This window comes from Manacus candei, unplaced genomic scaffold (assembly GCF_025592945.1).
Source record: "Manacus candei isolate 608988 ecotype Guabito, Panama unplaced genomic scaffold, ASM2559294v1 h1tg000011l, whole genome shotgun sequence".
Taxonomy (NCBI): domain Eukaryota; kingdom Metazoa; phylum Chordata; class Aves; order Passeriformes; family Pipridae; genus Manacus; species Manacus candei.
This window is the reverse complement of record NW_026138059.1, coordinates 27,528,398-27,555,852: the sequence shown is the minus strand read 5'-3', so window position 1 is coordinate 27,555,852 and position 27,455 is coordinate 27,528,398. Positions and strand designations below refer to the sequence as shown.

Here is a 27,455-nt window from a genome sequence, read left to right as displayed (position 1 = left end):
ACCAAAGGGTTATGTGTTTCACTCTGGTGCCTGAAAATTTTCCAGATACCTACTTTATTTCTTTAACTCTAGCTAGGAGTGCTTCTTTTCTTAATGTTTGTTTATTATTAAATTAAATTGTACAAATAGGAGATTTTTTCTTTTAGAAATAATCAAGTTGGACAATTAGTGTTACAGATAGATTTTCTTTTTTTGAGTGAAAAATGTTAATCTAAAATGAATACAAATAAGTATATTATGGTAGGGATTTGCAGTGCATATCCTAGTTCCTCTGGTGTATGAATTCAGCAAGGCAGAACAAAGAAATCTTGTATTGCAGTTGTATTTTTGGACAGCAGCAAAAGCCTTCAGTCTACAGTTGTTTTTATGTACTTTTAACTGAAAGTGTTTATTGATAAAGAGACAAATTATTATAAATGGACAAGTATCAAGGAAAGGAAGAAATCTAGTAGCTTCTATGATGCAGCATATCAAATTACTCCAGAAACAGTTATTAAGCTACTAAAATAACCACGTCAAATGTCGGAATTGTTAAAAACTTGTTTGCCTAACCTACCGAATCAGAATTCAACAATGTAAAAGATGCTAATATTATTCTGTTGCTGATCTAGTACTAATGTTTTTAGATTAGAACAATAAAGACATGAGAAGTATCTGTTGTAGAAGACAACTGCCTATTGAAGCAGTTGCCCTAATATTAAGATTTTCTTCCCATTTTAAACATTAGGGCACCTAAAGCCTTGTACAGATCAAATAATCTAAATGAAAATAACATGATTTAGATTGGGATAAAGTTAGAGAGAGCAATTCTAATATCAGAACTCTCATTAGAAGAAACCATTTTAAAATTGCTGTGGAATGATTGAGGAATGATTGTGTCTATCCAGTCTTGGTCTATCACATAATAAAATAATAGAGAATATTCTCTCACTTTCTTTAGACTCTGTTTTCAGAATTAGTCCAAGACTTCTCGGCCACAAAACTGAATTTCCTTGTGCCAACAGGAGAATAGGGCTCCTCTCCTTTCATAGGCTTAGTGTCACAGAAGTGCTCTGACTGCATAGATGAGACTGTTTTGCTTCCCTTAGTGATCTGCCATTGTTTACATAGGTTGGAGATCTTTTCCAACCTTAATGATTCTATGATCAACTCAAACTGTACTTCTTTTTAATGTGTTACATAGAAAAGACACAAATTATATTGATGACTTTCTTCCAGGTAGCAATTACAGTGAAAAATGTGACGTTTTCAGTTGGGGTATTATTCTCTGGGAGGTAATCACCCGTAGGAAACCTTTTGATGAGATTGGTGGTCCAGCTTTCCGAATAATGTGGGCAGTTCACAATGGTGAGTTGAAAATACTTTATTGCATTTGAAGTTGTGTATTTGACCTATAAATTTGCTAAACACTCTTAACCATGCAGCTTTAAATTACCAGTGTTTCCATTTTATGCTTCATTAAATATACACTTTTGTCACAAAGACTACATAGTTAAACACTGCCACTTCTGTGTCAGTGTGGGTTTTGTGTTATTTGGCTGCTATGTGTAACTGGTGTATGAATAAAGAAGGGTAAAGAGCCATGTCTTCTTTGTTATGACACTCCATTTTAAAAGTGATCTGAGAGGTGCTATAGAAAAACCCACAACCCCTCTATCTGGATGAATGGTGATTTTTATTAGCTAAGTTGTCTCTTTCATTTTTTTTACTCTTTGTAGTTAAATGTCTACAATAAATGTGTAACTTGAAGTAACTTGACTTGTGTTTAGAAACGCTAGAAACTGTCAAACTCCTGCGGGACCATTAGGCATTAAAAATGTCAGTTTGTTTTTCATCTGTGGTGTTCTGGGTTTTGTTTTTTTTGTTCTGCTGTTGGAATGGTTTTTCCTTTTTACCTAGGCACCTGCACTCATGGGGCAGCACTCTGCTATGCTAGGTATTATATAGAACAGATTTTTGTGAGCTTAGACTATAAACAGGGCACAATGATTGTATTCAAATGGACTTTTTCTTTAAAGCAGTGGTATAATGTTGGTCAGGATAGTAGATTTTAGTATCTTCATGCTAGTGGTGTAACTTTTTTACTGCTGTGTTTTTAAGTACCATGGCAAAACAGAGTTTTACAAACAATTAAGTAATGATAGTGAAGTAGTTCAGTGACCGCAAAGAATTTCTGCCATTTGTGAGAGACAACATCAAAGCAAGCACAAACTTGTTTGGAAGAAAAAAATAACAAACAAGCGACGAAGGCTCGTTTTTCAAATAGACAGGTCATTTAAAGTTAGGAGTAAAGAGTGCCTTGCATAAAAGCATTAACTGTGAAACTAAGTGTAAATCTAATAGTCATAAATCAGGAAACCTCAATAAGGTGCAGGCATATCCTTTAGGGACAGAAAAATTCCTATCTGTAGCTACTTTTGCTTTAAAAACTTATCCTTTTTATCTTCTTCCATTTTCTTTTTCCTTCTTAAGAGGAAATATTAGTACACTTCATCTCATTTAAAACTATTGTGGCACTCATGTATTACTTGGTCTGTTTAACATATTTTTAAATACTTGCTGATTGCTTTGCAAACCATCACTGTTCCTCATATATCAGACACAAGCGGTTGTCCATTAATTGTATTCCTTGTTGAAATCATAAAAAGAGGAGAACCTTGAACCAAAAAACAGCTGAATAGTTATACAACAGTTGAAGTAAAATATGTTATTACAAATGTGTGTAGGCATGAGAAAGTCACACAGAATTGGTACTTCCAGTGCCTGTAATTTTTAAGGAAGTTTTGAAGGACAAAATCAGCTCTCAAAAATACTTCAGGTGTTTTGGTTTTTTCATTATTTTTTTCTTGTGAATACAGCATTAGGAACCAAAGACTGTTACTACTTGCTTCCTAGTTTGTTCTAGAGCTTTATTCTTCAGAGACAAGTAACATTAGCCATTGTAATGTGCTGTATTTATTCAGGCCTCTACTGAAGGAGAAGTTTAATTTTTTTTCTACTTGTTTGTATGTAATTGTAGCCTCTATGTAGTGCAAAGTAACTTTTTTTTGATCAATTTTTGTTTGTAAGAGAGAAAATTAAGTACAAGCCAGTTCTTTCAGCCTACGATTAACTCTACCTTTCCCTATATTTATGTAGCAAAATACTGGAGAGAGATCAATCACTGTCAGTTGTTTATTATAGTCTGCTTAAAAAATTAAGGATTTTTTCTAATTTCAATTACAGGTACTCGGCCACCACTGATCAAAAACTTACCTAAACCAATTGAGAGTTTAATGACCCGTTGTTGGTCCAAGGATCCTTCTCAACGACCGTCCATGGAGGAAATTGTTAAAATAATGACACACTTGATGCGGGTATAAAAATTTATTTTAGTATCTTAATCAGTTCTTAATCTGTTAAACTAGGAAATTGAATTACAAAAAGTATGCCTTTCATCACACTCTAAAGATGGGCTTACATGTTTTCTTTCTCCTCTTTCTTTTTGATAAAAATTATCGATTACGGTAGAGAAGGGAAGTAATTCATCTCCTTATGGGGGGGTATACCAACTCATAACAGATTTGAGAAAATTAAAAAAATATTCAAAGTGTATTTTAATGTATGACTAAAAGTATTTGCATTTACGTGTCTTCAAAATAAATTATTATAAATATATAAATTGTATTTCTAAATTATGAGATACTATTAAAATAATTTTAAAACAATGGTTAATTAGGTTTTTTTATCAACTCTTTTTTCACAGTACTTTCCAGGAGCTGATGAACCTCTGCAGTATCCTTGCCAGTATTCAGATGAAGGCCAAAGCAACTCTGCCACTAGTACAGGTACATTTGTGTAAGTTAGAGAAAAAGAATAGCAACATAAGCATTGACAGGGATCTATTTTTTTTGTTAATACTTCTTACCACATCATATTCAGTGTTCTCAGTCAAATGGTTTTGATGAAGTTTACGTGTAATGGAGAACAAGTTTATGGTAAAAGCTGTCTCCAAATGTCCAGGTTTAAAGTCTCCTTTTTTCTTTCCCATGAATGTTGCTAACAATTAACACCTTTTCACTAATATGTAATATGTAGGAGTTGTCAATTTAAAATTTTTCACTACTTTTGAAAGCTGCACCTCTTTCAGTTATAATATCCAGAATTTATACTTGCATTTGTTTTATGTTAAGAGGCATTAAATACAGTAATTTAAATTACATGCAAGAAAATAACCAGAAAGGTGGATGGAACAAAATGTGGGCTAGACTTTCAGGTAGTCTTGCTCTCTGATAAATCCTTTTAATAATAGAAAATGAAGATCATTTGGGCTCCTCATTTTTTAGAGTACAGGTTTTCCACTTAAGTAATTTTTAATCTTAGGTGTCTTCAACTTCCTCTCCTTGGTTGGTTTATTTTCTATCTCCGAAGAAATCACTGGTATTTTGGATAAAGTTTCATTGGCTACTTTACAATTTAGTGACCTGTATATTAACAAAATCTTTGCAGCTCTAGCATTGCACTGACTTTACTAGTTGTTCTCCACCTCTCAGCATATGATTTTAAGACATAATTTATCATTTTAAATTGTGAATATATATTGACTGTTATTTATCAGGTATTTATGCTCTTCTGTGGTTAATGATGGTCTTTGTCATTAATTGTGAATGAGATTGCTGGTCATGTTTTTAATATGACATTACCCTAACAATTTCAAAGAAAGCTAAAGATTGACTTCTGAATGTTACCGTAGTAGGTAGTTGTGTATTCTTTTTCACTCCTCTTACTTCTTACAGTAATGAATCTGTTGCAGTCTTGCAACTTGCCTTTCATTAAAATTTTTGAAAAGTGTTGTTTTAAAACCAAGTTAGACTTCTGAGAATGCTGTAGTGAAGAGATGCACTTCAGTATTTTCAGTGGACATTCCCAAATGTTTTTCTTTGTTACTGGTTTCTAGGTTCATTCATGGATATCACTTCTACAAACACGAGTAACAAGAGTGATGCTAACATAGAACCAAGTGACTTCCAAGGAGCTTCTACCAATGACACTATTAAACGTTTAGAGTCAAAATTGGCACAACAAATCAAAAACACAACCAAGCAGCCGGTAAGCTAAAGTGTGCAATTTTGAACCATAATAATGAAGTGGACATAGGCAGACAAAAGTGTTGTATCTGAAACATTTGTGTCCTTCTTCAAAAATCATACAAAATTGGACCCAGCTATTTATAGAAGAACATGAAAAGGGATGGAATTATATTGAATAATTCCAAAAATGTAAACTGGAAGGCTCTATTAAGATCTCCAATGAAATGTAAAAATAGTTCATTCTATTCAAAGGTATTTATTAGATTAAAAAAAATATATGTTTGAAAATTGCTGCCTTAATTTAAGTCTAAAATAGTAGTATGATATAAAAGGATTAAACATTTATCTGAATTTTGAAAATGCTGTGTTTTATTTCAAGTAAAATGCAAAAATACAAAGATTCTATTCTGATAACATTGACCTAATTCTACTGATTTTATTTTATCTGTGTATAGTTAGATTATTTTCAAAGTTGCAGATATTTCAGTTTTATATGCCAGTAATAGCTCAATTATTACCATTTATTGTTATAAATTTTAAATCTTGCCACTTTTAAAATGCACATTATAAAAATGTATTTTAACCTACATACTGGTGCATATCAGGGAGGGCTCGTGCAGAATTTTCTTTTTAAAAATGTGACTGTTGAAACAGGGTGATCCTGGCCGTTTGAGTTTGCCCCCATCTCGTGGGAGCAGTGTGGAGAGCTTGTCAGATGTTCGCGCACGACCGCCGTCAGCCCTCGTTTCAGGAGAAGCCAAAAGGATGAGTGCTGATATGTCTGAAATAGAAGCAAGAATAGCTTCCATCACAGGTAAAATTAAAGGATGTTTGGGGCGTAGATTAAGGAATTGGAAGGAAAATGTGAAATGTGCATAGTCTTACAAAAGGTTAATACCAGTAGCTGTATGAAAATACTTTAACTTTACATGTAGTCTTTATTGTCTTTTATTAATTGTGGGAGGGAAATGGCTTTATTTATGATTGTACAGTCAGCAATGTTGAGTATTGTAATTCAGTATTTTAAAGGTTGTAGAAGAGATTTTGTTGAATTAGATTTTTACTTTTTTTAAAGACACATTATAAGACTTTTAAGTGTCAATCCTGTTCCAAATGCACAACTTACACTTTTGCATCTGAAATAGTGTTATTTCATCTCTGCTAGCATAATTATTTATATAATAACATTTTCTTCAAGGTTATTTCTATAATATTTTTGAAATTAAGAGGTAGGTTTAAAGTTCAGCATGTTCCCAAATAAGTTTTAAAATCCACTTTGGCAGATTTCAGAAAGAGGAGCATAGTTAGATTTTATTCACGAGATTAACAAAGCATTGGTGTCTTCTGTTTAAAAAAAAAAGCTACAGGTGTCTTGCCAGGTTTGCTTCAGCTTTAAACTGTTATTTCTAAACATTAAATCCTTGAGAGAATTGGAATTTATCTGTAAGTATAAGTACATAATTTTATGGTGAAAGCAATATCTATTCTTCCCAGAAGAGTAAATTAATAAACATGTGTATACTTGGCAAACACTTTCTTGTCTCTTTTCTTCATCAAAGGTATTGTTTGTTAATTTATGTAAGCTTCAGGTTTTAAGTTCTATATGTGGAAGTTTTGTTTTGTTATGGTATATAACCACACATTTAAATAATAAAACAAAATTACTTTGGTTAGTTCAGGGTTATTTAGCCATTTAAGTATTTTTCTACCAATCTGAAAATTAGGGTAATTGAGTAGATGCAATTAATAAGGAATTACGTATCAAAATTCTGGCTTTCTCGTGCTCCATGACTATTTCATTTTGTTCTTCATTGTATTATGATTACTCCAAGACCTTGTTTTACTAAATACTGAAGTTACTCATGACATAATATTTACTTTGCCCTAAACACATTTTACTTTCATGTTCTTATTTTAAAGCTTTATTCCAAAATTTGTCTTTTGTATTGTCAGTCTTTGACTGGATGATTGTGTAGCACATCTCACCCTGAATATCTCTAAAGGTTTCTTAACACAGAAGGCAGCTGTGTACTTACCTAGTAATAACACCATGCTGGTTTTATTTTAAAATATGTCAGGACTCACTTTGGTCACTGACACTATTAATGTAAGTTTTTTACATTAGTGGAGATAATCTGACCCTCCTCTTTTTGCAAGTTTTTAGTTTTTCTATTTTGTCTTCCTTAAGTACATTAAGGAAGACAATAATAATTACTATTCAGAATATTCTAATAATTTTTTTTTTTGGTTATCACTGTAGGGTTTCTTTTTCTTGAAACAAAAGTATATATATATTTTTGGTTTGGGGTTCTTTGGGTATTTTTTTAAAAAATCTCTTAAGGCTGTAGAAGACTACTAGAAATGAGGTCAAACCCATCTGACCATAACTTTTTCAGAAAGAGCTGAAACAGCACTGTGTTGGTTTTGGTTTGTTTTTTCAATCTTGTTAACTGCGTGACAGAAGTAATATGCTGTGAACCTGAAAAAAAATTGTGTGGCTGGGTGAGAATTGGGCTGTTGTTAAATCAAGTCAAGAATTAGTTAATCTTCTTGTTCCAGCTTTCATTAGATTAAGTGTAAGAGTAAATCATGTAGTACACATCACCATTACTTACTGAGATGAATATGCTACAATGTTCTATTTTTGGGAGATGCATTCAGGTTTTCTCTAAATAGGAACTATTTATCTTAAACTACAAAAGTAGCAAAATAAAAAAAAAGTATGATTAGATTTTAATTCATAGTGTATGACATTTCTTGAACATCATTCAAAAATTACAAAGTTGGTAGTGATATCCAGCTCCCAAAATAAAAAATTGTCACTAATGGGACAAAAGAGTGAGCAGCAAGAATGATTATCAAATGTAGTAAGAGTAAGCATTTTTTCAGAGACAAATGAGATTTGCTTTAAAAGGAGGTGATTTAAAGAAGTATCTAACTATTAAACTTGTTTATAAAATAGTTTGTTCTCAACACTAAAGAGAAAAGGTTATATAAGTTCAGAGAGTCAAGAATTTATTCTGAATGTACAGGTGAACTGAAATAATTTCGTTTTTTTCTCTGTTTGGATAATTACGTTTGGTTTTCCCTTCCGTGTTGCCATGCTGCTTTCTGTGTTTGACTTTTGTGTTGCTAACTGTAACTAATTACACCGTGTTGTAATGATGGCTAGTTCTGCATTTTTTGCTTTTTAACCGTTGCTTAATTACGTGTAAGCATGAGTGGAAGGCAATGCAGTTTATTCTGCATGACACATTTTTGCATGAACTCTAATTTAACCAAGTATATGAAAAATGCAGTATTAGGAATTTAATAATTTTGCTATTGCCATTTTAGTGTTTTGCATGTGTATTGTATATGTGTATTTTTTCAGCCTATTCCAAGCCTAAACGAGGCCATCGTAAAACTGCTTCATTTGGCAACATTCTGGATGTCCCTGAGATCATCATACCAGGTATCGCAGACCAGGTGAACGGGTCAGTGGTTAAGATGCCGGAATAATGATCAGACTGCTAAAATACTTCTTGCTCCAGTTGCTGTAGGACAGAACTAGAAATTATCCCACAAAATTTTTCATAATGCTTCTGTAAAGAGAAGCATAATATTTTATTACAAGCTTACTTTTATCAGTAAAGGATTCACTCTTCTAGTTCAAACGTAGTTCTATTGATAAAGCATTTTTTCCTTTATTATCTTGATGTTTAGAATCTTCTTATAGAGCAAATCTATATATACAGTCTTTTATTACAGCGCCTCATTTGGTGAAAATGAACTTTAGTTGAAAAATTCCTGTCTAGGTAATTATTTTGCCCTGATCTTTGTTGTGTTTGGGCTCCTATTTTTTAATCAAATATTAGTAGAACAAAAAACTTAAATACATTAGGTACAGAATTTCAAATCCGTGTGATATCTGTGATTAAAACATTAACACTTAATCTGTGTAATCCTTATATTTGACTACACTGTTCTAGAGCTAAAATGTGTCTGCGTGAGGTATTTCTGTTGTGTTTAAGTAAATGCAAACTAAAATTATTAGGAGAGGCTTCTGACAGGAAGAAAATCAGTATAATCAGGCACCATAGATGATAATTTCACTTGGGACTTTAATGAATAATTCTCATGTATCCCAGGTCTATTTTTAGTTAGTAGCATAACGTTTTCCTTTCCCTTTCCATTTTTTTTTGCAACCAAAGTGGATTTCTTTCTTTCATTTCATACTTCTCAAAGCCTAAAAATAAGTATAATCAATCCCAAACTGTGATATGTATACCATTAGCAGTATGCAAGTCACTGCAGAATTATTTGTCGCAGACAGGAGATGCAAATGATAGTATCTACTGCTAATTTAGAAATACGCTAGAAACTGTGGACCTCTCAGTCTAAATTGGTGTCATCTGAGGAAGTTACCTTGTAAATCTTGATATTGTTTGGTATTTTAAAGTTGAATGCAGAAGGTAATTTTGTAAAAAGTTTCTTTCAAATAACTTTATTGAAGGTTACGTATAAAAATACAGAAAAGATTGAGCAATACAACCCATGAAAAGAAAACATCTTTGGCATTGAGTCCAACAAATTGGCAAAAGAGTTTGCTAGGGTAGCTTTCCACTGTAACTTTCAAAGGGTCCTGGCCTGCAATGGCATAAATGAAATCCTGAGAGAGCAAGGAAAGCAAAAGTGGAGAGATGTGTCAATTTTCACAGTGTTACCACATGCTGAGAGCCTGTTAAATAAGCTCTAAACGCTAATGAGTTCCTCTTCTGCACACACAGTCTGCACATAACAACACCGAGGCTTCCAAGAAACCTTGAAACTTTTAAGGAATGATGAAGTCAAGTTAAATGAAATACCATGTTGTTTTCACAAAATAGATTATACCAGTCTATTGGTTTCTTCGTTAGGCAGAGGAGTCATTAGAAATTTTTCACCTGGTCTATATTAATTGAACTGGACAGGATGGGAATTACAAGATGAATTATTTGGAATACATATGAAAGAAATAGCAACTTGTAGAAATGAAAGAAGTTAAAGGGTTGGAGCAAGCATATCAATCAATTTTCTCAAAATTTAAGTCAAATTTTAAGGTATTTAAGTCAAACAATAATGAAATTAACTGATAATGTTTTATCAGAAGCAACTATTCATAAAGAGGAGGATTAGAGTATTACATAAAGTGAATTTTGCTGTGACTGAAAAGGAATAGGGTAAAATCCAGTGTCATGCACTGTGGCTCACACACTAGCAACTGTTTCTTTTAAAAAGATGACATGGGACCATAGCAGATGTGTGCAGATGAATCCTGGGTAGTATAAGCCACTAATCTAATGCAGTTCTGAAAAACTGAAATCTTAACGTTCATTTCCAGGAAGAATGAAGAAGCACTGATGCTATTTATAGGCCCTTGTTGAATTTTAATCAGGAATTCAATATACTGTTGTGGTCAGTCATATAAAAGAAACATACATGCACTCTGAAATAATATCAAGAAGAGCTAATAGGATGTTATGGAGAGTATAAAGAAGAATCTGAAAGCATGGCTTTTTTTAGCCCACAAAATGAAAGCTAAGAAATTAATAATTATTTTCTATAGATGAATCTCCAGCTAAAAACTAGGAAGAGAGAACTACTTAAGCTAAAAGACAATATTGGCACTACAGAAGAAATATTTAAATTGTCCGCAAATACATCTGGGCTGTATATTGAAAGTTTCCTGGTTGTCAGAACAGCTTTCCTGTAATAATCCCAAAGCCAGAAAAAAATGAGATTAATCATTACATGACAGGGACATGATTATCTGCCTAGTAAACTAGTTATATTCATCTGTATACTTAAAGCAGTTATTCAAAAATACCTTGCTCGGTTATTATTTTAAAAACAATGTACTTCTCACTGCTTTCCTTTTCTTACTCTCTCAGTTCCCCCAAACTGTCACCTCCATATCGATCCCACCCCGTTACGTTCCATAGCACTTCTGCCCCAGACCCAGCTCCTCCGAACTTCCCTGGGCATGTCCCTCGGTGGGGCGAGCAGCTCATCCAGGTCCTTGGAGCAGCACAAGTGCCGGTCTGTGCTGCTGCCTGGAGTTGTGCTGAGCACATGGTAAAGCAGCTGCTGCCCAGGGAGGGGAGGCACGACGCAGGCATGTTACCGTGAGTCAGCTGCTTTAGGACAGGGCTATTTTAGAAGTATGAGTACTACATCTGCTATCATTGGGGGTTTTCGTAATGTGTTGCCTCAACTGCATTTCGTCCATGAGCTGATTATGCTACCAAGGTCGTAAAATACACGTTTTTATCAATTAAAGGTAAAATATTGGCAGAAGGGGAAGTTTTTAATATATATTTGCTCTTCTTTCTAAATTAGTACAATAAGGGTGACTAGAACTTTTTGTTCATTTAAGATGCTATTTTGTATTGCTAGCTTACAAACTTAGAAACTGCAAAATGGATCAAATAATTCCTTCTTTGTCTAACAGCATAGCAGGAGTTTGCAGTGGTGGTTTCCTACAATCAGGTAGACAAATGATGTATCAATTCTTTTTTTTTAATTTACCGTGTATATATAGTATAGGTTATAAGCACCAACATTTTATTTTATATATATATATATGAAAAATGAAAACCCTAGTAAGTGCAAAAGGTTTAAGTAGCTTTATGTTTAAAGAAACGAAAAAAATCTGAATTATAGTTTGCATACCTTTTCAATACAAACCAGTCAAGCAGCAAACCTTCAAGTACAGTCTTTTCTTCACTGGCAGTGTTAGACATCTCGTGCATTTAGCATGTGTGCATTTGGCTTTATAATTTTGTCATCTGAAATTCTGCCACAGCGTTACGATTTTTATAGCATTGACACTGCATAAATGATTACTCAAGATGGACACATTTTGTTGAGGGTCTTTAGAAAGGGGATAGGATTTATGGATGCTTTAGGTCTGTAATTTTGCTATCTACTTTTAAAACCAATATATACCGAAAATCCCACCCTTGGCTTCCCAAATCACTTAATTGTTGTGGAGTTCAGATCAATTTTTTAACTTCCTCAGAATGTCTTCTAGCACTGTTACAGTCACTGATCATCCTGCACTGTGAGAGAGGTTTGAGTCTTGTACGTGTGTAAGGAAGAGAGAGTACTGTGAGTAAATAAGAAAGTGTAAAAGGAGATGCCAGTATCTGTTAAAGGGCAGGGAGAAGAGGTCATAGCTGGTCTGGATGTTTGGCGGTAGGGTGGGGGTGGTGATCAAATAAGTTGTAGAATTTATTTTTGCCTGCAGTATGTGGGGCAGGACATAATGGAAGTTTCCTGTTCCTTTAGAATTTAATTTTAGAAAATAAACAACAGTGTGCAAAATGGGTTTTTTTGTGGCCAGGAAGTATGTTTGTGACATTTGCTTTTTAATCTTAAAATCCTGTGAACTACCAAAAGCCTGACACTGGGCATCAAGCTACTGTAGATGAACTTCTGTGCATGTACAAATCTCTTAGTTTTTATAATGAGGAAAAATCCGTTTTAAATGGACACAGAAGTAAGAACAAGATCATAACTGTGAGAGAAAAGCATAAAGAAGTAGCAGTGATCATTTCAAATAAATATTTTATGTTGTATATTTTTCAATTGAAATTTTTCTTGAATCTGGAGCAATAAGTATTTGTTGATTTGTAGTCTGTTTCTGCCTTGTCTAAGCTATTTGCCAGATGTCTGCAGTAGTTATACTAATTAAAATGGCATTGCCTAGTAGAGCTTGCTCTTCCCTCATGCTACTAAATTGAAGATATTTCATTTAAAGGTGTTCATTTTTTACAACACAGTAGTTTGGACCCCTTTTTCTCTCTCCCCTCCCCCTCAACCCAAGGCATTTTCTTTTCTTTCTTGCACCCCACCCTGATTATTTTAACATTTTGGCAGCCACGTTCTAATATTTCAGCAACAGATGTGCTGGGTTCTTTAAATTCACAAATGTTGCTAATCTGAAATGAGAATTTCAGATATTTTTGCAAGCCTATTTCAGCTGAGCTAATTTTATAACAGTGTTGTTGAATGAAATGTGCACATAATTTTGTGTCAGTTGTGGGTGGATTGCACATATCTTGAATACTGAGATGAGCTGTGGCAGCCAGATGAAGTATCCATGGCACAAAATTCTATTAAATGTATAATCTTGTTTGTTAAATGATTACATAGTGAAAAAGTTCACTGCAAATGAACAAGTTCAGACATTTTGATATAGATTAGTCATTCACATGATCCCTAGTATCAAAGAATTAAAAATAACTTAGACGTTGTTGCTTAGGTAAGTATATACTTTCCCTGAATTTCAGAAGCAAAAGATCAAGACCACAGAACAGTTGCAATTCAGATTCATTTGTAGACAGAGCAAAGAATATATTCCTGTTCTAAAATACTGCTTGATTTTCTTACATGCTTGTTTCTTATAGTACTTGCTATAAATGTTAGATGATAAAATGTCATGACAAATCGGTAGAGTGACACTGAAAATTTTTTATTGCTGTTTTGGGGTAGTGTGTTCCTACGTGTAATAGTATCTATATTTAAAAACTTAATGGATTATTAAATTTATTGATCAGTATTAAATAGTCTCACATTTTTGTACTAACTGTCGCAATTCAAAACATGTGTCAGGATAGGCTGTGGAGTCATATGGAAATGATGCTGAATGAGAAGTCTCTAAAAGGTTAAAAATGCGATGCCTTTTCCAGGGCTTTAAGTGAGCTGGGTTGGTTGCTGAGTGCAGGACTGCTGGGCGAGGGGCTGCCACGGCTGCAGTACATGTTTCAGATGCTCCCCTCCAGTAGCAAAGTTACGTAATGCAGAGCTAAGAGCAAGAATTTTGAGCATTGTCAGCTGTTACTCAGGACATTTTGGTGTTTCCTTTTGGACAGCTGACCTGCTCTCAAGAGATAATATAAACAATCACTGTAATAAAAATCAAAGTAGCCAGGGAGATTCTGTTGCATAATCTCCTTTTATTTTTAAGAAGACTTTGTTTCCTGGAAATGCCTTTGATTGCGTGTCAGTGTTAAAATTTAAACTGTTTTATGTAGCTGTCACTGGTGGATAATTGTGAACAGGTGGAAGGAGAAGAGGAAAAGATTACAAGCACTGTGCTCCGTAGGTTGATGGTGAGATGTGATTTAGCTGAACAGTCCCCTTTTCACATTTCTCAGAGCATGAGAATAGGACATAGTTTCGTTCCTCTGAAGGAGGCAGAAGACCAGAAGAAAGCACTTTCATTTCTTCATCTTCTTGAAGGGAGCAACACACAGGCAGAAGTCCTTGCTGTGTTCCTTGAGCAAGCCAAAGAGCAACAGGTTAAAGCTGGCAGCCTGTTATCTTCGCGGTTTAGCTTTTAGAAATCCCCATAACGTAACGCACTTGAAATAGATGTCGTCATCAGCTCCTGCCCCAAGTACTAAGCCTGACCAAATACATGTGACAGAAGATGGTGGAGTAGAGTGCAGCAGCTATTCATGTGGTAGGAGTGGTTATTGTATTAGGGTATACTTTTTGTTGACAGGCCAGCATGTTTTGAGTTAAAATTCTGCAGCTGTCTCTCTCTCTCCCTCTCCCACTTTGTCTCTGTGGATTTGTACAAATTCCAAGCTCCTCTGCAACAGTCGCACCCTTCTTATTTTGTTCTGAATATATTTCACTGGTTTGTTTTTGTTTTGTTTTTTTCCCAGCAGGAAACGGACAGCAGAGGCGCAGATCCATTCAAGATCTTAGTGTTGCTGGAACAGAGTCCAGTCAGGTAATGTGCTTCTCATCACTTCTTTGTGTTTCAGTAAAGTCAGCACCAAATCCATACTGGGGAACTGGTCTGGAAATCTTCACCTTCGATGCTTTCGTAGAAATGATGTGGAAGCTTGGCAGACTGTAGCGTTGCTTGTATTGAATTTAAATGATTCCATGAGGGTAATCTATGAATGAGCTCTAGATGAGAAGCATTTTCTATATAGTTTATGCAGTATTTAGCATTTTTACATACACATGGTTTTTGTGTACCACTTAATTTGTTTGAGGGCAGATATTACTCAGGAAAGCCTTTTCTTCTCTCTATATGTAGAAGACAATTATAATTACTACTTACTATCTGAAGCAGTTACACATACATTAGACTAATTTTTTGCATGAAAACAAAAAGTATGTGCATCACTATTATAAATGTTATTTATTGTCAATCTCTGAATCCTGAATAGTAACTTACAGTAAAATTTCTCCATTTCTTGTGAAAGATTTACAGCAGGATGTTGTCACAAAGTTTTGTTTTAAAAAAAGACTGTTTCAAAAAAATATTTTATAATAACATAGCTCCTTATCTGGTATTCTAACTGCCATGGTAACAGAAACAGTGGTATGCTACATAACATGCTCTTAGTTTAATTTCAATTTTAAATGAGAGAAGTACAGCTAATTCTTCATTCAGATGTGTTTATTTTGTGTTTTTAATTGCTTCAATAATTCACAGGGCCTATTTGGTCCTTAGTGTGAATGGGCAATTTTGAGGTCCCTACTATTAATTGGATGTGGGATACTGAAGCTTAGCATATTCATCAGGTTAATCAGGTTTGCATACTAAACAACCGACTGCAATAATCTAAATTAGGTGGTAATTCTTGGGGTGTGTAGTTATCAGGGAGATGAACATTTGATCCTTATTTGGTGGAGTATTATAGCCACAGAAAACTCAGCAATCCTATAGGTATTAGTAGAACTTACTGTGCGTATCTATCAGAAAATAACAGATGAGTCTTAAATACATTTTACTATCTTCAGAGAAGACAGGTTTATTAGAAAGGAAAGAAATGAAAAGGAAAGAGTTTGCAAAATTGAGGAAAGAAATATATTAGCCTATTCCGTTACTTGTAGAACTAAAATTATGTAAGACCTGGGGGGGGGAAAATTAAGTGACAGTACATCAGTTACACCAAATTGTGCTGATTGTATGGATATATTTAATTATAGCTTTTTTTATTTAGAAGTTTTCATTCCGTTCATTTTAATGAATGGTTAGTATTTAAAAATATAGAATTTCAGCATTTGCTTCATATCTTAATAACTTATAACAGTCTTTCTTTGAAAGTTGTTCTGTTTTTTATGTTTACTTCACCAATTTTATACATGGGTCTGTAGAAGTACCAGAATCACATTTTACTTTCTTGCTTCTGATAGTGTACATATTGGAAATATGTGAAGAAGAATTGCCGTTATCTGCTTCTATCTTGCAGTTTTTGGAAACATTATGGTAAATCTGGAAAACATAATATTTTAACAGGCAGGAAAAATGCGCTTTCAAAGATATTTTTGTGCTGTCCATATAAACAAATAGTGAATTTTTATCCCCGTTTTGGTGTGAGAAGGGATTGAAAAATCCACTGAAGCTAATGCTAACTTTTGGCGTACGTAGGTTTGTATGTTAAAAAAAAGGAATGGAAAATGAAGGAAGTAATATGCCTAAAGACTTAAGATTATTCTCTATGTATTTCTATAGCTCTGGACCTCAGTGCCTTGAATTTTTATTAACAATCTTGAACTGCTATCAGTATAGCAATCTACTAATCAAAGCTGAAAAAACATCTGACTAGCGTGGCTCTGGTCAGTTCATCCTATCTTCCCACATGCACCCTACCATATATAGGGTATCCTTTCTAATGTGAAAATCGCCTTCCCCCGCCCTCCCTTCATTGCAGACATCCTTCTTCCCCGCGTTGCATTCTCCTTTGCACCCACCCTGCGGCACAGCCTTCTTCACCAAACAGCCATGGCACTGCGTGCCTCTAGTCCTGCACCCAGGCTGTGTATGTCCCTATCCCACTCAGAACTGAAGGATTGACATGGTGCCTCTTTTCTGGTTTTTAACTGTTTGAATGATACACTAAAGCTGGTCAGAAATCTTTTTATTGAACGTATTTTTCCTGAAAATTGGTGCTGTGTTAATAGCAAATGATTCTGTTATAACTACTGGGTTTTAATCAGGAAAGTTTTCTTAAGGTTTTTCTCTTAAGGTGAAGGAAAACACCAGGCTTGATAATAATAAATATACTGAACTTTGGGTGCTTACCTGAATGTGTAGACCAAGACTCTTGTCTTTCTTTTTAACTGCTTGTCTGTTTTAATTCAACCACCTTTTGTGTTTTATGATTTTATGGATATTTTATTTCTGTGTACTCTTATAAGAATTTTTTGTGTGGTTTGTATGGCTGCTGATTACTATATATATGTTGTTGAGACACTTAAGACACTTTCTGGTATTGCTTCTATTGGTGTTCTCAGTAGCAGATAGTAATAGAGCTTTGCAGATGGTTTTACTAATCAGCATCAACAGTTTAGGTAGGAAAATATCCTGTCAAAGGTTTTCTGTTATTGGATCAGCTGTTGGAGTGATTTGGTGTTGAGAATATATGTTTAAGTCTGAATTTGCACGAGTTTCTCTAGTACTTGGTGACCTTAGACTGGTTGTTATTCCAAGTGACAGGAGCGGCACTGACACAACTGTCTCTGTAAAGTCAAATGCTACCTTTTTGTTTCTTTCCATCCAAATATTGTGATGCTTTATTCATTTTTCCACATAAATTTTTTTTTGCACTGATTTGTTTTTTCCGCCTTTCTGTTTCCCTGTACATGCATTTTAAACCATTATATTGTGTCATCTGTCCAGCACTACTGCTCTTGCCTAAACACCTTTGTAACACAGAAACACGTGCAGACTCTGAACTGCACATTAATACTTTTGCAGCCATTCATACTTTTGGGGACTTGAAGGAACACAGCAAACTGGTATTTACACTGCATAGAGTCTTAACAGAACTTGAAGTTTTATACAGATACTGAGAAACACATCTGGCATAATCATGCAAGAACTGATCAGATACCTAGTAAGGTATCCATCTCCTTCCCTGTCTACTGTGTATTGATTTGGTTACTTTGATACATCATCTTTTACAGAATATCTATCTGATCGGAGTATCAAAACTACCTACTACCTTTTTTAAACATTGTTTTGTTTTGTTTTGGGGTTGTTGGTTTTTAGGGAGAGGAGGTGTCGTAGCAGTTACCTTCATAATTCTTACAGTTTACTTTGAAGTGTAAAAAAATGTATTAAAGAAAACCATGTACTGTGTTGAACAGTTGAGAAGCAAGGTCAGAATGTAAATACCCACGTGCATGCAAGCTAAGTGGGATAATTTGGGGGATCTGATATTGTACAGATGACTCATTCTCTCTGTGAGATTGTGAAATTTGTCACAGATGCACATTCGTTTTTTTTCTCTCATGCTGAGATAAAATTCACAGATGAGGCAATGAGGAGACAGGGCTAATAATGATAATTTCTTTAAATTGTGTTGCCCACTTAAATTAAACTGGGGCATGGGATGTTATTCCTCAGAATATGTGAGCTTTTCCAGGCTGCAAGTCTTTAAGAAGTGGAAGCTAAAAGCTAGGAATGCCATGTGAGTTTGACTGCCTGGAAGAGAAGATTTGAGAATAACCTGCTAACAAGTCTTTTAAGCATACTGAGATACCTGGAGGAAGCAAGGATGAAAGGATACTGGTGAAGGGGTAGCAGAAACTGATTGCTAAAGAACAGGCACTGGTTTTCCAATCAGAGGGGCTGATGTCCAGGAGGCTTAAAGCATCTCACTCAACACGCACTCAAACACTGCAGTTTAACTGGTGTTCAGTTTCGGGAACTTCCCTTTGACTTAGTAGTACTTTTTAGATGTGCCTCCTGTAGGAATCCTTCATTTTTATCTCTAGTTATTTCATCTAAATAATGTTATCAAGGAAATTTTTTGTTGTTGTTGTCGATGGACCAAAACAAGTTGAGAAGTTACTGTAACTAGAGTAGTTCTCAAGTGCCCTTTGCTATCAACTGTAGATACTCAGAAAATCTCTTTTTGCTTAGAGGATTCGCATGCTGTTAAAAGTGATCTGTCTTCTGATCTTTCACATCAGCAGGGTATGTTTATCATTCATATCTGAGGATGCTGACAGTAAGCTCAGCAACTTAAATCTTGCTTAATATCAACTAAGACACCGACACAAAAGCTTTTTCAAAATGTCTGATACCATCATCTTGAAATATCCATCAGATTATTTCTAGAGTAGTTTATTGCCCTGTGTCTGGCCATTAACTTAAAACACTAAATGCTTAATAAACATTACAAAAGAAACACTATGCAATCAAAATAATGGATCTTTTGGTGTGTAGAATCTTGTTACTCTGGATTGTTACTTGACTGAAATCCTGGCTTTTAAAACTTAAATTAAGGTAGGATATTTGGAAATCATAAAGAATCATAAAGAAATATGGTTTCCAGGAAATGTATATTTGAATGCTTCTTCTGAAAAATGGAGACATTTAATCATTTCATGATAAATACACCATCTTGAAAGTAGTTGTATTTTAGTTGCATCTTTTTACTTTGTTTTTTTCTGCAAAACTCATTGGGGCTTATAGTCTTAAGTCCTTTACTATGTTAATTTTATGTCAGTGAGGGGGTATGTGAAATACGAGCATACATATTGTAAATAATCATTCTGAAAAAGAAACTCAGTAGAATAGTGAAGTCTGTATTATGTTTTTGTGCTTCGGTAAACAAAAGGATTGGAGGAGTCAAATGGTATATAAAAGAACATCCTAGAGAATTTTGATTTAATTCTTATTTTGCTTCATGAGGGACAATGTACTCATTTTCTGATTGTTTTATTTCAATTGATTGATCCTTTTTGATTAAACACTTATTTCGTGTTTTGTGAAGATGAATCACATAACCTCTGAGTTAACAAAAGAACCATAAGAAAACTGAAGATTAATACATTGCAGTCTAGTGCAGTTACTAAGCTATGTTCCTTTAGCCGAATGTAGTTTCATTCGCTGATTAAGCATCGGAAACAAACTATTTCTTCCTTATGTTATGGAGTTGCTAGATTTCACTGAATGGTGGTGTGAAAATTCCTAGACATGTTGTCATGCTTTTCTGTAAAGATCTTGAACACATTGTTCAGCATTGCATTTATTATGCTGAGTAGCAAAATTGTATCAATTTATTTTACACAGTACAGATGGAGTACAAATGGGGATGAAATTATCCCTGCACTGCATGTAAAGTTGATCAAACTGTCAGGACAGCTTTCAGGGTAACAGCCTGGGGAGGAGGGTATTTTGGAGGTTTGTAGGTTCAGATTTCTTTCATTTTTTTCTTTTTAATGAACTTTTCAAAAATCTTCTGTTAACTTGTCATTTTGTTTTGTTTTGTCATTTCAGGAGAGTAGAAACAGCAGTAGATCATCTAGTCCTAGTGTGAGAATGATCACTACCTCGGGACCAACCTCTGAAAAGCCAACTCGTAATCCATGGACACCTGATGATGCAGGTAATCCTTTGTTCCTTACTTAAATTTTTGCCTGTAAAAAACATAAAATATTTATTTGGTTGTGGTTACTTAGACAATAAGAGTAAGCAATGAAAGTCAAGGTCCATTTTAGTTCTGCTTAAATTAAATCATTACATTACTGACTTGTTTTTCATGTAGGCTTTGAGAACACTTTTTTATAGATTATATTGAGTTACATAAACTTGTTAGTATTTTGCTTGTAAGAAAGCACTGTACATATGCAGTGGTACTAATATTTAATGAAGATCTTGTTAGCACCAGTTTTTTACTATAGTGTGGTTTTGGAAAATTAGAGGAATAGACATCTTGTTACATTTTAGTCTTGTGCATTCATATTATGAATGTACATTTAAAACTTTTGTTGCTCTGACATCTGGAGTGAAATGCCGTGTAGGTGAGTATCAGGAATAGGTTAATTCTGTTTATCATCTCTGTTGTAATTTGCTTATGCAGAATATACGTGTGTACATAAAATTACTGTTTTTAAATGAACTAACACGTGTCTACAGAAATGTTGTAAATACTTCTACTGTAGCATCACTGTTCTTTTGTTATGAAATAGGATTAAGAATGAACATAATTGAGTAGTTTAATTCGATTTTAAAAGTTATAATGCATTCCATAATGAAAAGAACCAGTACTGGACTGCATGAAAACAATGGATCCCACAAATTCCTTTTTAGAATATAAATGAAAATTACAATTTTGTTACCAAACTGTACATATTGAATCTTAAACTTAGACTCAAGCTGGTACTTCACAGTATGTCAAATTCTGAAATCTTTTTCTTGTGATCCATTTCATCCGGCTGATCAGTCACTTTTATTCTTTTCCTCTAACCAAGTACAAAATGGAAACTCACATGTGGACTAACTCTTGCATAGGCATATGTATATATACATACATTTGTATGTATATATGCACACTTGTATTTCACCAAATATAAAGTGATTTTGTAAGACTTGTACTTTGGGGTTTTTCCCCCTGCTTTAGTGGGAGGAGGACATCATACCCTTGCATTTAGCTTCTGTGTTTTCTTCTTTCTGTCCATTGTTACTTTGCCTGATCACATTCTGTACCCTATCACTCATAATTTCCCAAAGCCCTTGCCCATTGCTACAGCCCACCCTGTGCCTTCTTGTGCAGCATGGATCCTGAGTTTCTTTGGGCAGTGAGCACTTATGGGAATTGCTGCCTCACATGAAAGCAAGGTCTTACCCAGTCAGTAGTTCATTGGGAACTGAAAGCTGCTAATCCTATGCCAGTGCAAGGACAGTTTGTGCCAAATCTTTGTTCTTAAATGCAGCACACACTAGAGCTAAAAGTCAGGTCTGTTTTCTGGCCCACAGAAATCCCTCACCTTATACTCAGGTAAATACAGAATGTGCCATATGTATATTTTCTTGTTAGGTTTATGCAGTCCATGAGCAAAGAATTGTTTGAGCTTCTAAAGAGAGAAATAATTTTTGTTTTCTTTAAAAGAGGGTACATTTTTAATTTAATGAGGCAAAATGATAAAACAAGGATATAGCTGAATCTGGTCAGTCACAGGAAAAGTTGCAGTTCTGTGACACTGTTGAAATGCTCAAAAATGTCATCTGAAGTATTTTGCATGTATTGATGTATTTGAAGCATTGCAGTGGTTTTAGCAGTATCCATTTACGGCAACAGTCTAATGTAGGGAAGGACTTTTTATATTGATCGCATTTAAGATACTGTAGTGATTAAGTCTCTGGTTTTAGGGTTGTTTTCTTTTCCTTTTTTTGTTTTTACCACCTTCCAGTTTCCTTACAAGCATACACTTAACCAGTTTTTCTCCATTCCCACCCTCTTATTTCTGTTTCCTTTTGAAGCTGCTCTTGGAGATAGCATAGTCTTTGAGGGCAACACCTTAGTTTCTCTACCACGACTACTCTGTGGCAGGTGCTTTTGGGGTATGGGTAAGCAGCCCCTTTTTTTTCCCACCTACCCTCCTCCATATAATCCTCTAGTAGCAATAATGCGGCTGTAAAATCAGTAGTTTCTCCATGTGTCTTCACTCTATGTCTCTTAAAGCTTAACAGTAACCTTGTGATCCCCAGATTGTGGGCTACTAAAAGATAGGATCTGTAAGAATTCAGAAACATGTGAAATCTGGAATGAAAGCACTAGAGAAATCTGGAGTAACTGCAGCATAAGAAGAGAGCAGCCCGGCCCAGGAGACAGGTTGGGTTCCATGCTACCCACAAAGTATCTCTGCAGAACAGAGAAGATGCCCTAGAGCATGTTGTGAGGAAGAAACTTAGAGACCTCACTGGGAGCAGGTTTCAAAACTGAGCAGGAGGTTGTGCTTATTTTATTTTGGCAGAGCTGATTTGCACAGCTTCTAATTTTAAAGTGATTAGATGCATGGGCTGGCTGGCTGATCCTTCATAAACAAGAATGAAATGGCAATTTTTTTATAAACAGAAATGATTGCAAACTGTACAAAAATAGTATTTTTAAAATCTGTATGCTGTTACATGGCTTCTAGAAATGTAGGTTCATAACCATAATCTTTATTTCTTCTTGGTATGGTAGACTAGACCATACTTTTGAATTTTTAACTGTCAGAAGAACAAAATTATTCATCTGCCTTGGGATTGAATTGCTGCTATTTCCATCTGCCTGTCCACATTCAGATTGTGTTTTGTGAAATTACTTAGAATTCTTGTTTTTGTCCTATAAGAATAGAATTATCTGTTGAAAATACATTAAAATTTTCTTGGTATTGTTACAGAGACCAATGGGTCAGATAACTCCATCCCAATGGCATATCTTACATTAGATCATCAGTTACAGGTAAAAAATAGACACTTTATGAGATTCTTAAGCTTGCATTTCATTCTAACGTGTGACTTTTGGGCTGCAAAATATAGTGCCACATATTTACCTGGGTTTATATTCTGTCTAATTTTTGACCAAGGCTAAAAAAAATATATTATGTAATCTGAGATTGGTTGACTCAGATTTGATCAAGCTATTAAAAACAAGCCCTGGGAAACATGATTCCTAAAACCAAATGTAAGCTGAGTTTGACTGTCAAAATAAGACATTATTTGCTTGAGTGTTACTGAATTAAATTGCTGTATACACTTTATTTGTTGTATATGGGATCAGACACTACTTTGATTTTTGTAACAGGTGTCAGATTAAAAACCGCAAATTTGAGGTTTGAGTCATCTTTGACATTGGTGCTGTAACGTTTTCCAGGGCATGGTTTAACACTTATTTTTAAAAGCTTACCAGTTTTTAAAAGATGTTATAAATACACTGCAGAGACATTCTAACACACTATTTACTAAGATATCAGTTCATTAGTCTTTAACATGTCTGATTTATTTTCAGCCTCTAGCACCATGCCCAAACTCCAAAGAATCTATGGCTGTGTTTGAACAGCACTGCAAAATGGCACAAGAATATATGAAAGTTCAGACAGAAATTGCATTGCTGTTGCAGAGGAAGTAAGTAAAATGTGGTTTACTTTTTCTGTTCTTCTGTGTGGTTTTTTTTTACACAAAGTCTGTTCTCTGTGACTGTTGTATCCGGCTTTATGAAGTAACATTTCATAGAGCATAATTATTTTCCAGCCTTAATCTCGGAGCTGCTCAGTACAGGTGAGATAGAGCAGATAATTGAAAGTTTTGATCAATGTCAAGACACTTCTTCCGGACAAGTCCTAGATAAGTGTGTGGCACATCTGTGTTTGTAACACAACAGTAATGTTTGTTTGTATCATATCAAATGAAAGATCTGGACTTCTAAAGAACCTTGGAATTTTATTTACAACGCTGTCCATTAACATGTTTTCAGTTGTAATTTGTAGATAATCACTTGGTTAATGGATTGTAGAATTTTGAGTAATATGTCAGTGTTACTCATTTTGCAGTTAGTTTTTATCTTTATCTGACTTTTGCCAAGCATTGCGTTTACAACAGTATTATCAACACACATCTTATGTTTTTCTGCCAGGGGTTCAAGACCTAATACTTTGACCTTTTTATGTACCTTCTCCTTGTGCACCAGAAATAAACTCTTTCCTCTTACATTATGTACATGTATAAGTGAAGCAACTGCATGTATTTTTGTATTAGGGTGAAAATTATTGCTGATTCAGAACTTGAGTTCACAATAAGTTCTGTTGTGCTCTACTTACCCTTTCTGTTTCATGATGCTGGGGAGCAGTTCTGAGAGGTCAGCTATACTCCCACGCTAGACCAAGTTATCAGCTTGTTACCCATCAGTGTCTGAGCCGCTGCAGGCAAGCGGTTGTTAACAAGGGGCTTGCCTTGGAGTTTATGGATTAGTTAATGAGAAAAATGTGTTGTGTAAACCGTTTGTACGTTAGAAGTAGCATACAGAATGGGGGGAAAATGTTATTGTAAGTTTGAACTCCTATCATGTATTCACCTTTGGTGAATGTATTCACCTATTCCTGAGAACAATTTGATTTTTTCACATGCAACTAGAATTTTTAGACTTGATGAGGAGATACTGAAGCTAGAGTGAATATCTTAATTTTGATTTTATTTGTGTTATTTCTAAGGGTCAATAACTTATATAAAAATGTGTTTCTGTTTCAAAACTCTTAATTCTCTGCTTTTAGATTCCTACTAGGGTTTTTTGTGGTAATTTTGTATTGACATTTCTTCCAAACTGTTTTTTCTTAGTCAGAATGTAGTTGTCCATGGGTGTTAAAACAAAAAATAGTGTTGTGATGGATGAATTTAATGCTGGTTAAGGTAGTTATTAGTTCAGCCCTCAAAGAATTATTAAGTTTTCTTCAACTGTAATTACAAACCATATGGCAACAATTAATTAACATGAACTTTCTCCTTTACTATTTTGTTTGAAAAATATTGCTGGCAGCTTGCCTTCTTGTTGCCTTGTAAACAAGTAGTAAAACAAACTGCTACATCAGTTTTGCAGGATAAATTATAGCAAGTTTATCAGCGTGTTTGATCTTCTAAAATTACTGCTAAAAAACAGTGTACATTTATGGTGTAAATTATGTGAAATGCCAGTTACAAAAATATTTTCCTTGATTCTGCTTTTCCACTGCTTTCATAAGTTCAAGTACAAATAGAAAATAACACTTCACTAAAAAGTTATGAAAAATTACTGCAATTTTATATTTTAAATTGTCTTTAGATATTTAAAATGTGCATATATGCAAAATTAGAGTTGAATATATATATATGAAATTTTATGTGGCTCCTTAGATGTTTTGCTGTGACCTTTAGAACTAGTCTGAAGGACAATTTTAGAGATTGAAGCTATGTCTTGCAGCTAGTTTAAAGTTCAAATGTGGACTTGATTTGGAAGAGAATTTTTCCCCGGACTACATTAAAGAATAAGACTTTTTTTGTGCAAAATATCACCAGCTATGAGTTCAGATTGATGATCAGTTACTGATTTGAAATATTTGAAATCGTCTACACACAAATAGAAATAGATTATAAATGACAATTACTTCTTTTTATTATTATTTTAGACAAGAACTAATAGCAGAACTGGACCAGGATGAAAAAGACCAGCAAAACACATCCCGTCTGGTACAAGAACATAAAAAGCTGTTAGATGAAAACAAAAGTCTCTCAACATACTATCAGCAATGCAAAAAACAATTAGAGGTAATCAGAAATCAGCAACAGAAACGGCCAGGCACATCATGATTTCCTGGGACCTTTCAAATGAAAAATATGCACAGAAAAGACTGATTATTTTTTTTTTAATTGTTATTATTATCCCTTATTATGACAGCTCATGAGTGTTAGCTTCTTGGTGTGATCTGTACTTGTCTGCTGCACTTAACATCATTTAATTTTCTTTTTCCTATGGTGGACATCCAGTTCAACAGGTTAATTGAATAAGGTGAGAAAACAATGACTTGAATTAACCAACAGCCCTCAATTTAAAGCAAGAAGAGTGGCTGCTTGCATGCTCCTTGTGTGAAGGCTAGCCTAACAAGTGTTAAGGAGGCTGCTAAATTTTAAGATCTTATTTTTAGTTTTTGGTGTTACCTCGATAAGAGCAAAAAAAAACCCAAAACTTTCCTGTTTAAGAATGATTTTGTTCCAGTGTCTCATCTCATACTATTATTATGATGATTGTTTTCAAGACTTAAACAGGCTCCAGGCTGCAGAGGTGATCTTGGCTGACCACAGTAATTCATGATGCATTAGTGATGCCTTTTACCTGTAGACATAGTGTATTTTTTCCACATGCAAAATGGTAGGCAAACTGATGCCAGCATCCTTGGTTCAGTGCTTGATAGCCCTGCATTTTGACTAATATGTTTCTTGTAATCTTGCTTTCATAAAATATTTGAAGTAAAAGACTGTATTTTGTTTACTTTCTTGGGGTGAATGACGTGCAGTTTCGCTTAATTACTGGGCAAAAGTTATGAAGGTGATTCACTGGGCAGAGTTGGTCCCTTGTGTAAAGAGGAAGAATCAAAAATGTGTGAAAGCATGTTTTAAACCTTTAAAGCTTTTGTCCCTGTAGCATCTTTGGATGGAAATTCAGAAAGAGAATTATTACAAAACTTGAAATACTTGCTCCTTTTATGTTTTTGCTCCCTTACTGATTTTTTTTGTTTGTTTTTCTTACAACTTATTTGCTGGAAAGCATTTACCATAAATGTAAATAAGTTTGTTTTAGATAGGGACAGAAAGGTTTGGGGAAATGAATTTATTTTAAATAGCAAATTATGAAATGGAGTTGAGTGTACAAATAGCGGAAGCTATTAAGAACATGAGGGAAATGGCTTAGATCTCCATCAGGAATCTCAGTTATTCTACTCATTTGAACATAGTTCAAAGGAAGTCCATTACAGAATGCCTGCTGCCTTTGTGACTGAAGAGTTGCATTTAACGAACTCAAGCAGAATATGTAATGCTCAGTGTTGTTATTCACCATTATTACATGGGAGAAAATAACTGCTTGTTTTACA

General features: G+C 34.5%; 1 protein-coding gene across 7 annotated transcripts in view; it reads left to right on the top strand.

Moving 5' to 3' along the window:
* MAP3K7 (mitogen-activated protein kinase kinase kinase 7) overlaps positions 1–27,085 on the top strand; it is a 44,676-nt gene extending 17,591 nt beyond the window's left edge. For 2 of the 7 annotated variants that reach the window (XM_051777794.1, XM_051777799.1), the window contains 11 exons: positions 1,219–1,347; positions 3,226–3,356; positions 3,746–3,827; positions 4,937–5,088; positions 5,724–5,883; positions 8,443–8,523; positions 14,768–14,835; positions 20,353–20,461; positions 23,241–23,302; positions 23,849–23,964; positions 25,995–27,085. In XM_051777794.1, coding sequence (XP_051633754.1) covers positions 1,219–1,347; positions 3,226–3,356; positions 3,746–3,827; positions 4,937–5,088; positions 5,724–5,883; positions 8,443–8,523; positions 14,768–14,835; positions 20,353–20,461; positions 23,241–23,302; positions 23,849–23,964; positions 25,995–26,175 — 1,271 coding nt within the window. In that variant the 3' untranslated portion in view covers positions 26,176–27,085. Of the gene's footprint in view, positions 1–1,218; positions 1,348–3,225; positions 3,357–3,745; positions 3,828–4,936; positions 5,089–5,723; positions 5,884–8,442; positions 8,524–11,349; positions 11,371–14,767; positions 14,836–20,352; positions 20,462–22,335; positions 22,423–23,240; positions 23,303–23,848; positions 23,965–25,994 lie in introns of those variants that run through there. The other 5 variants (XM_051777801.1, XM_051777796.1, XM_051777797.1 and 2 more) reach the window with 5 other exon arrangements.
* Positions 27,086–27,455: the final 370 nt, after the last annotated feature.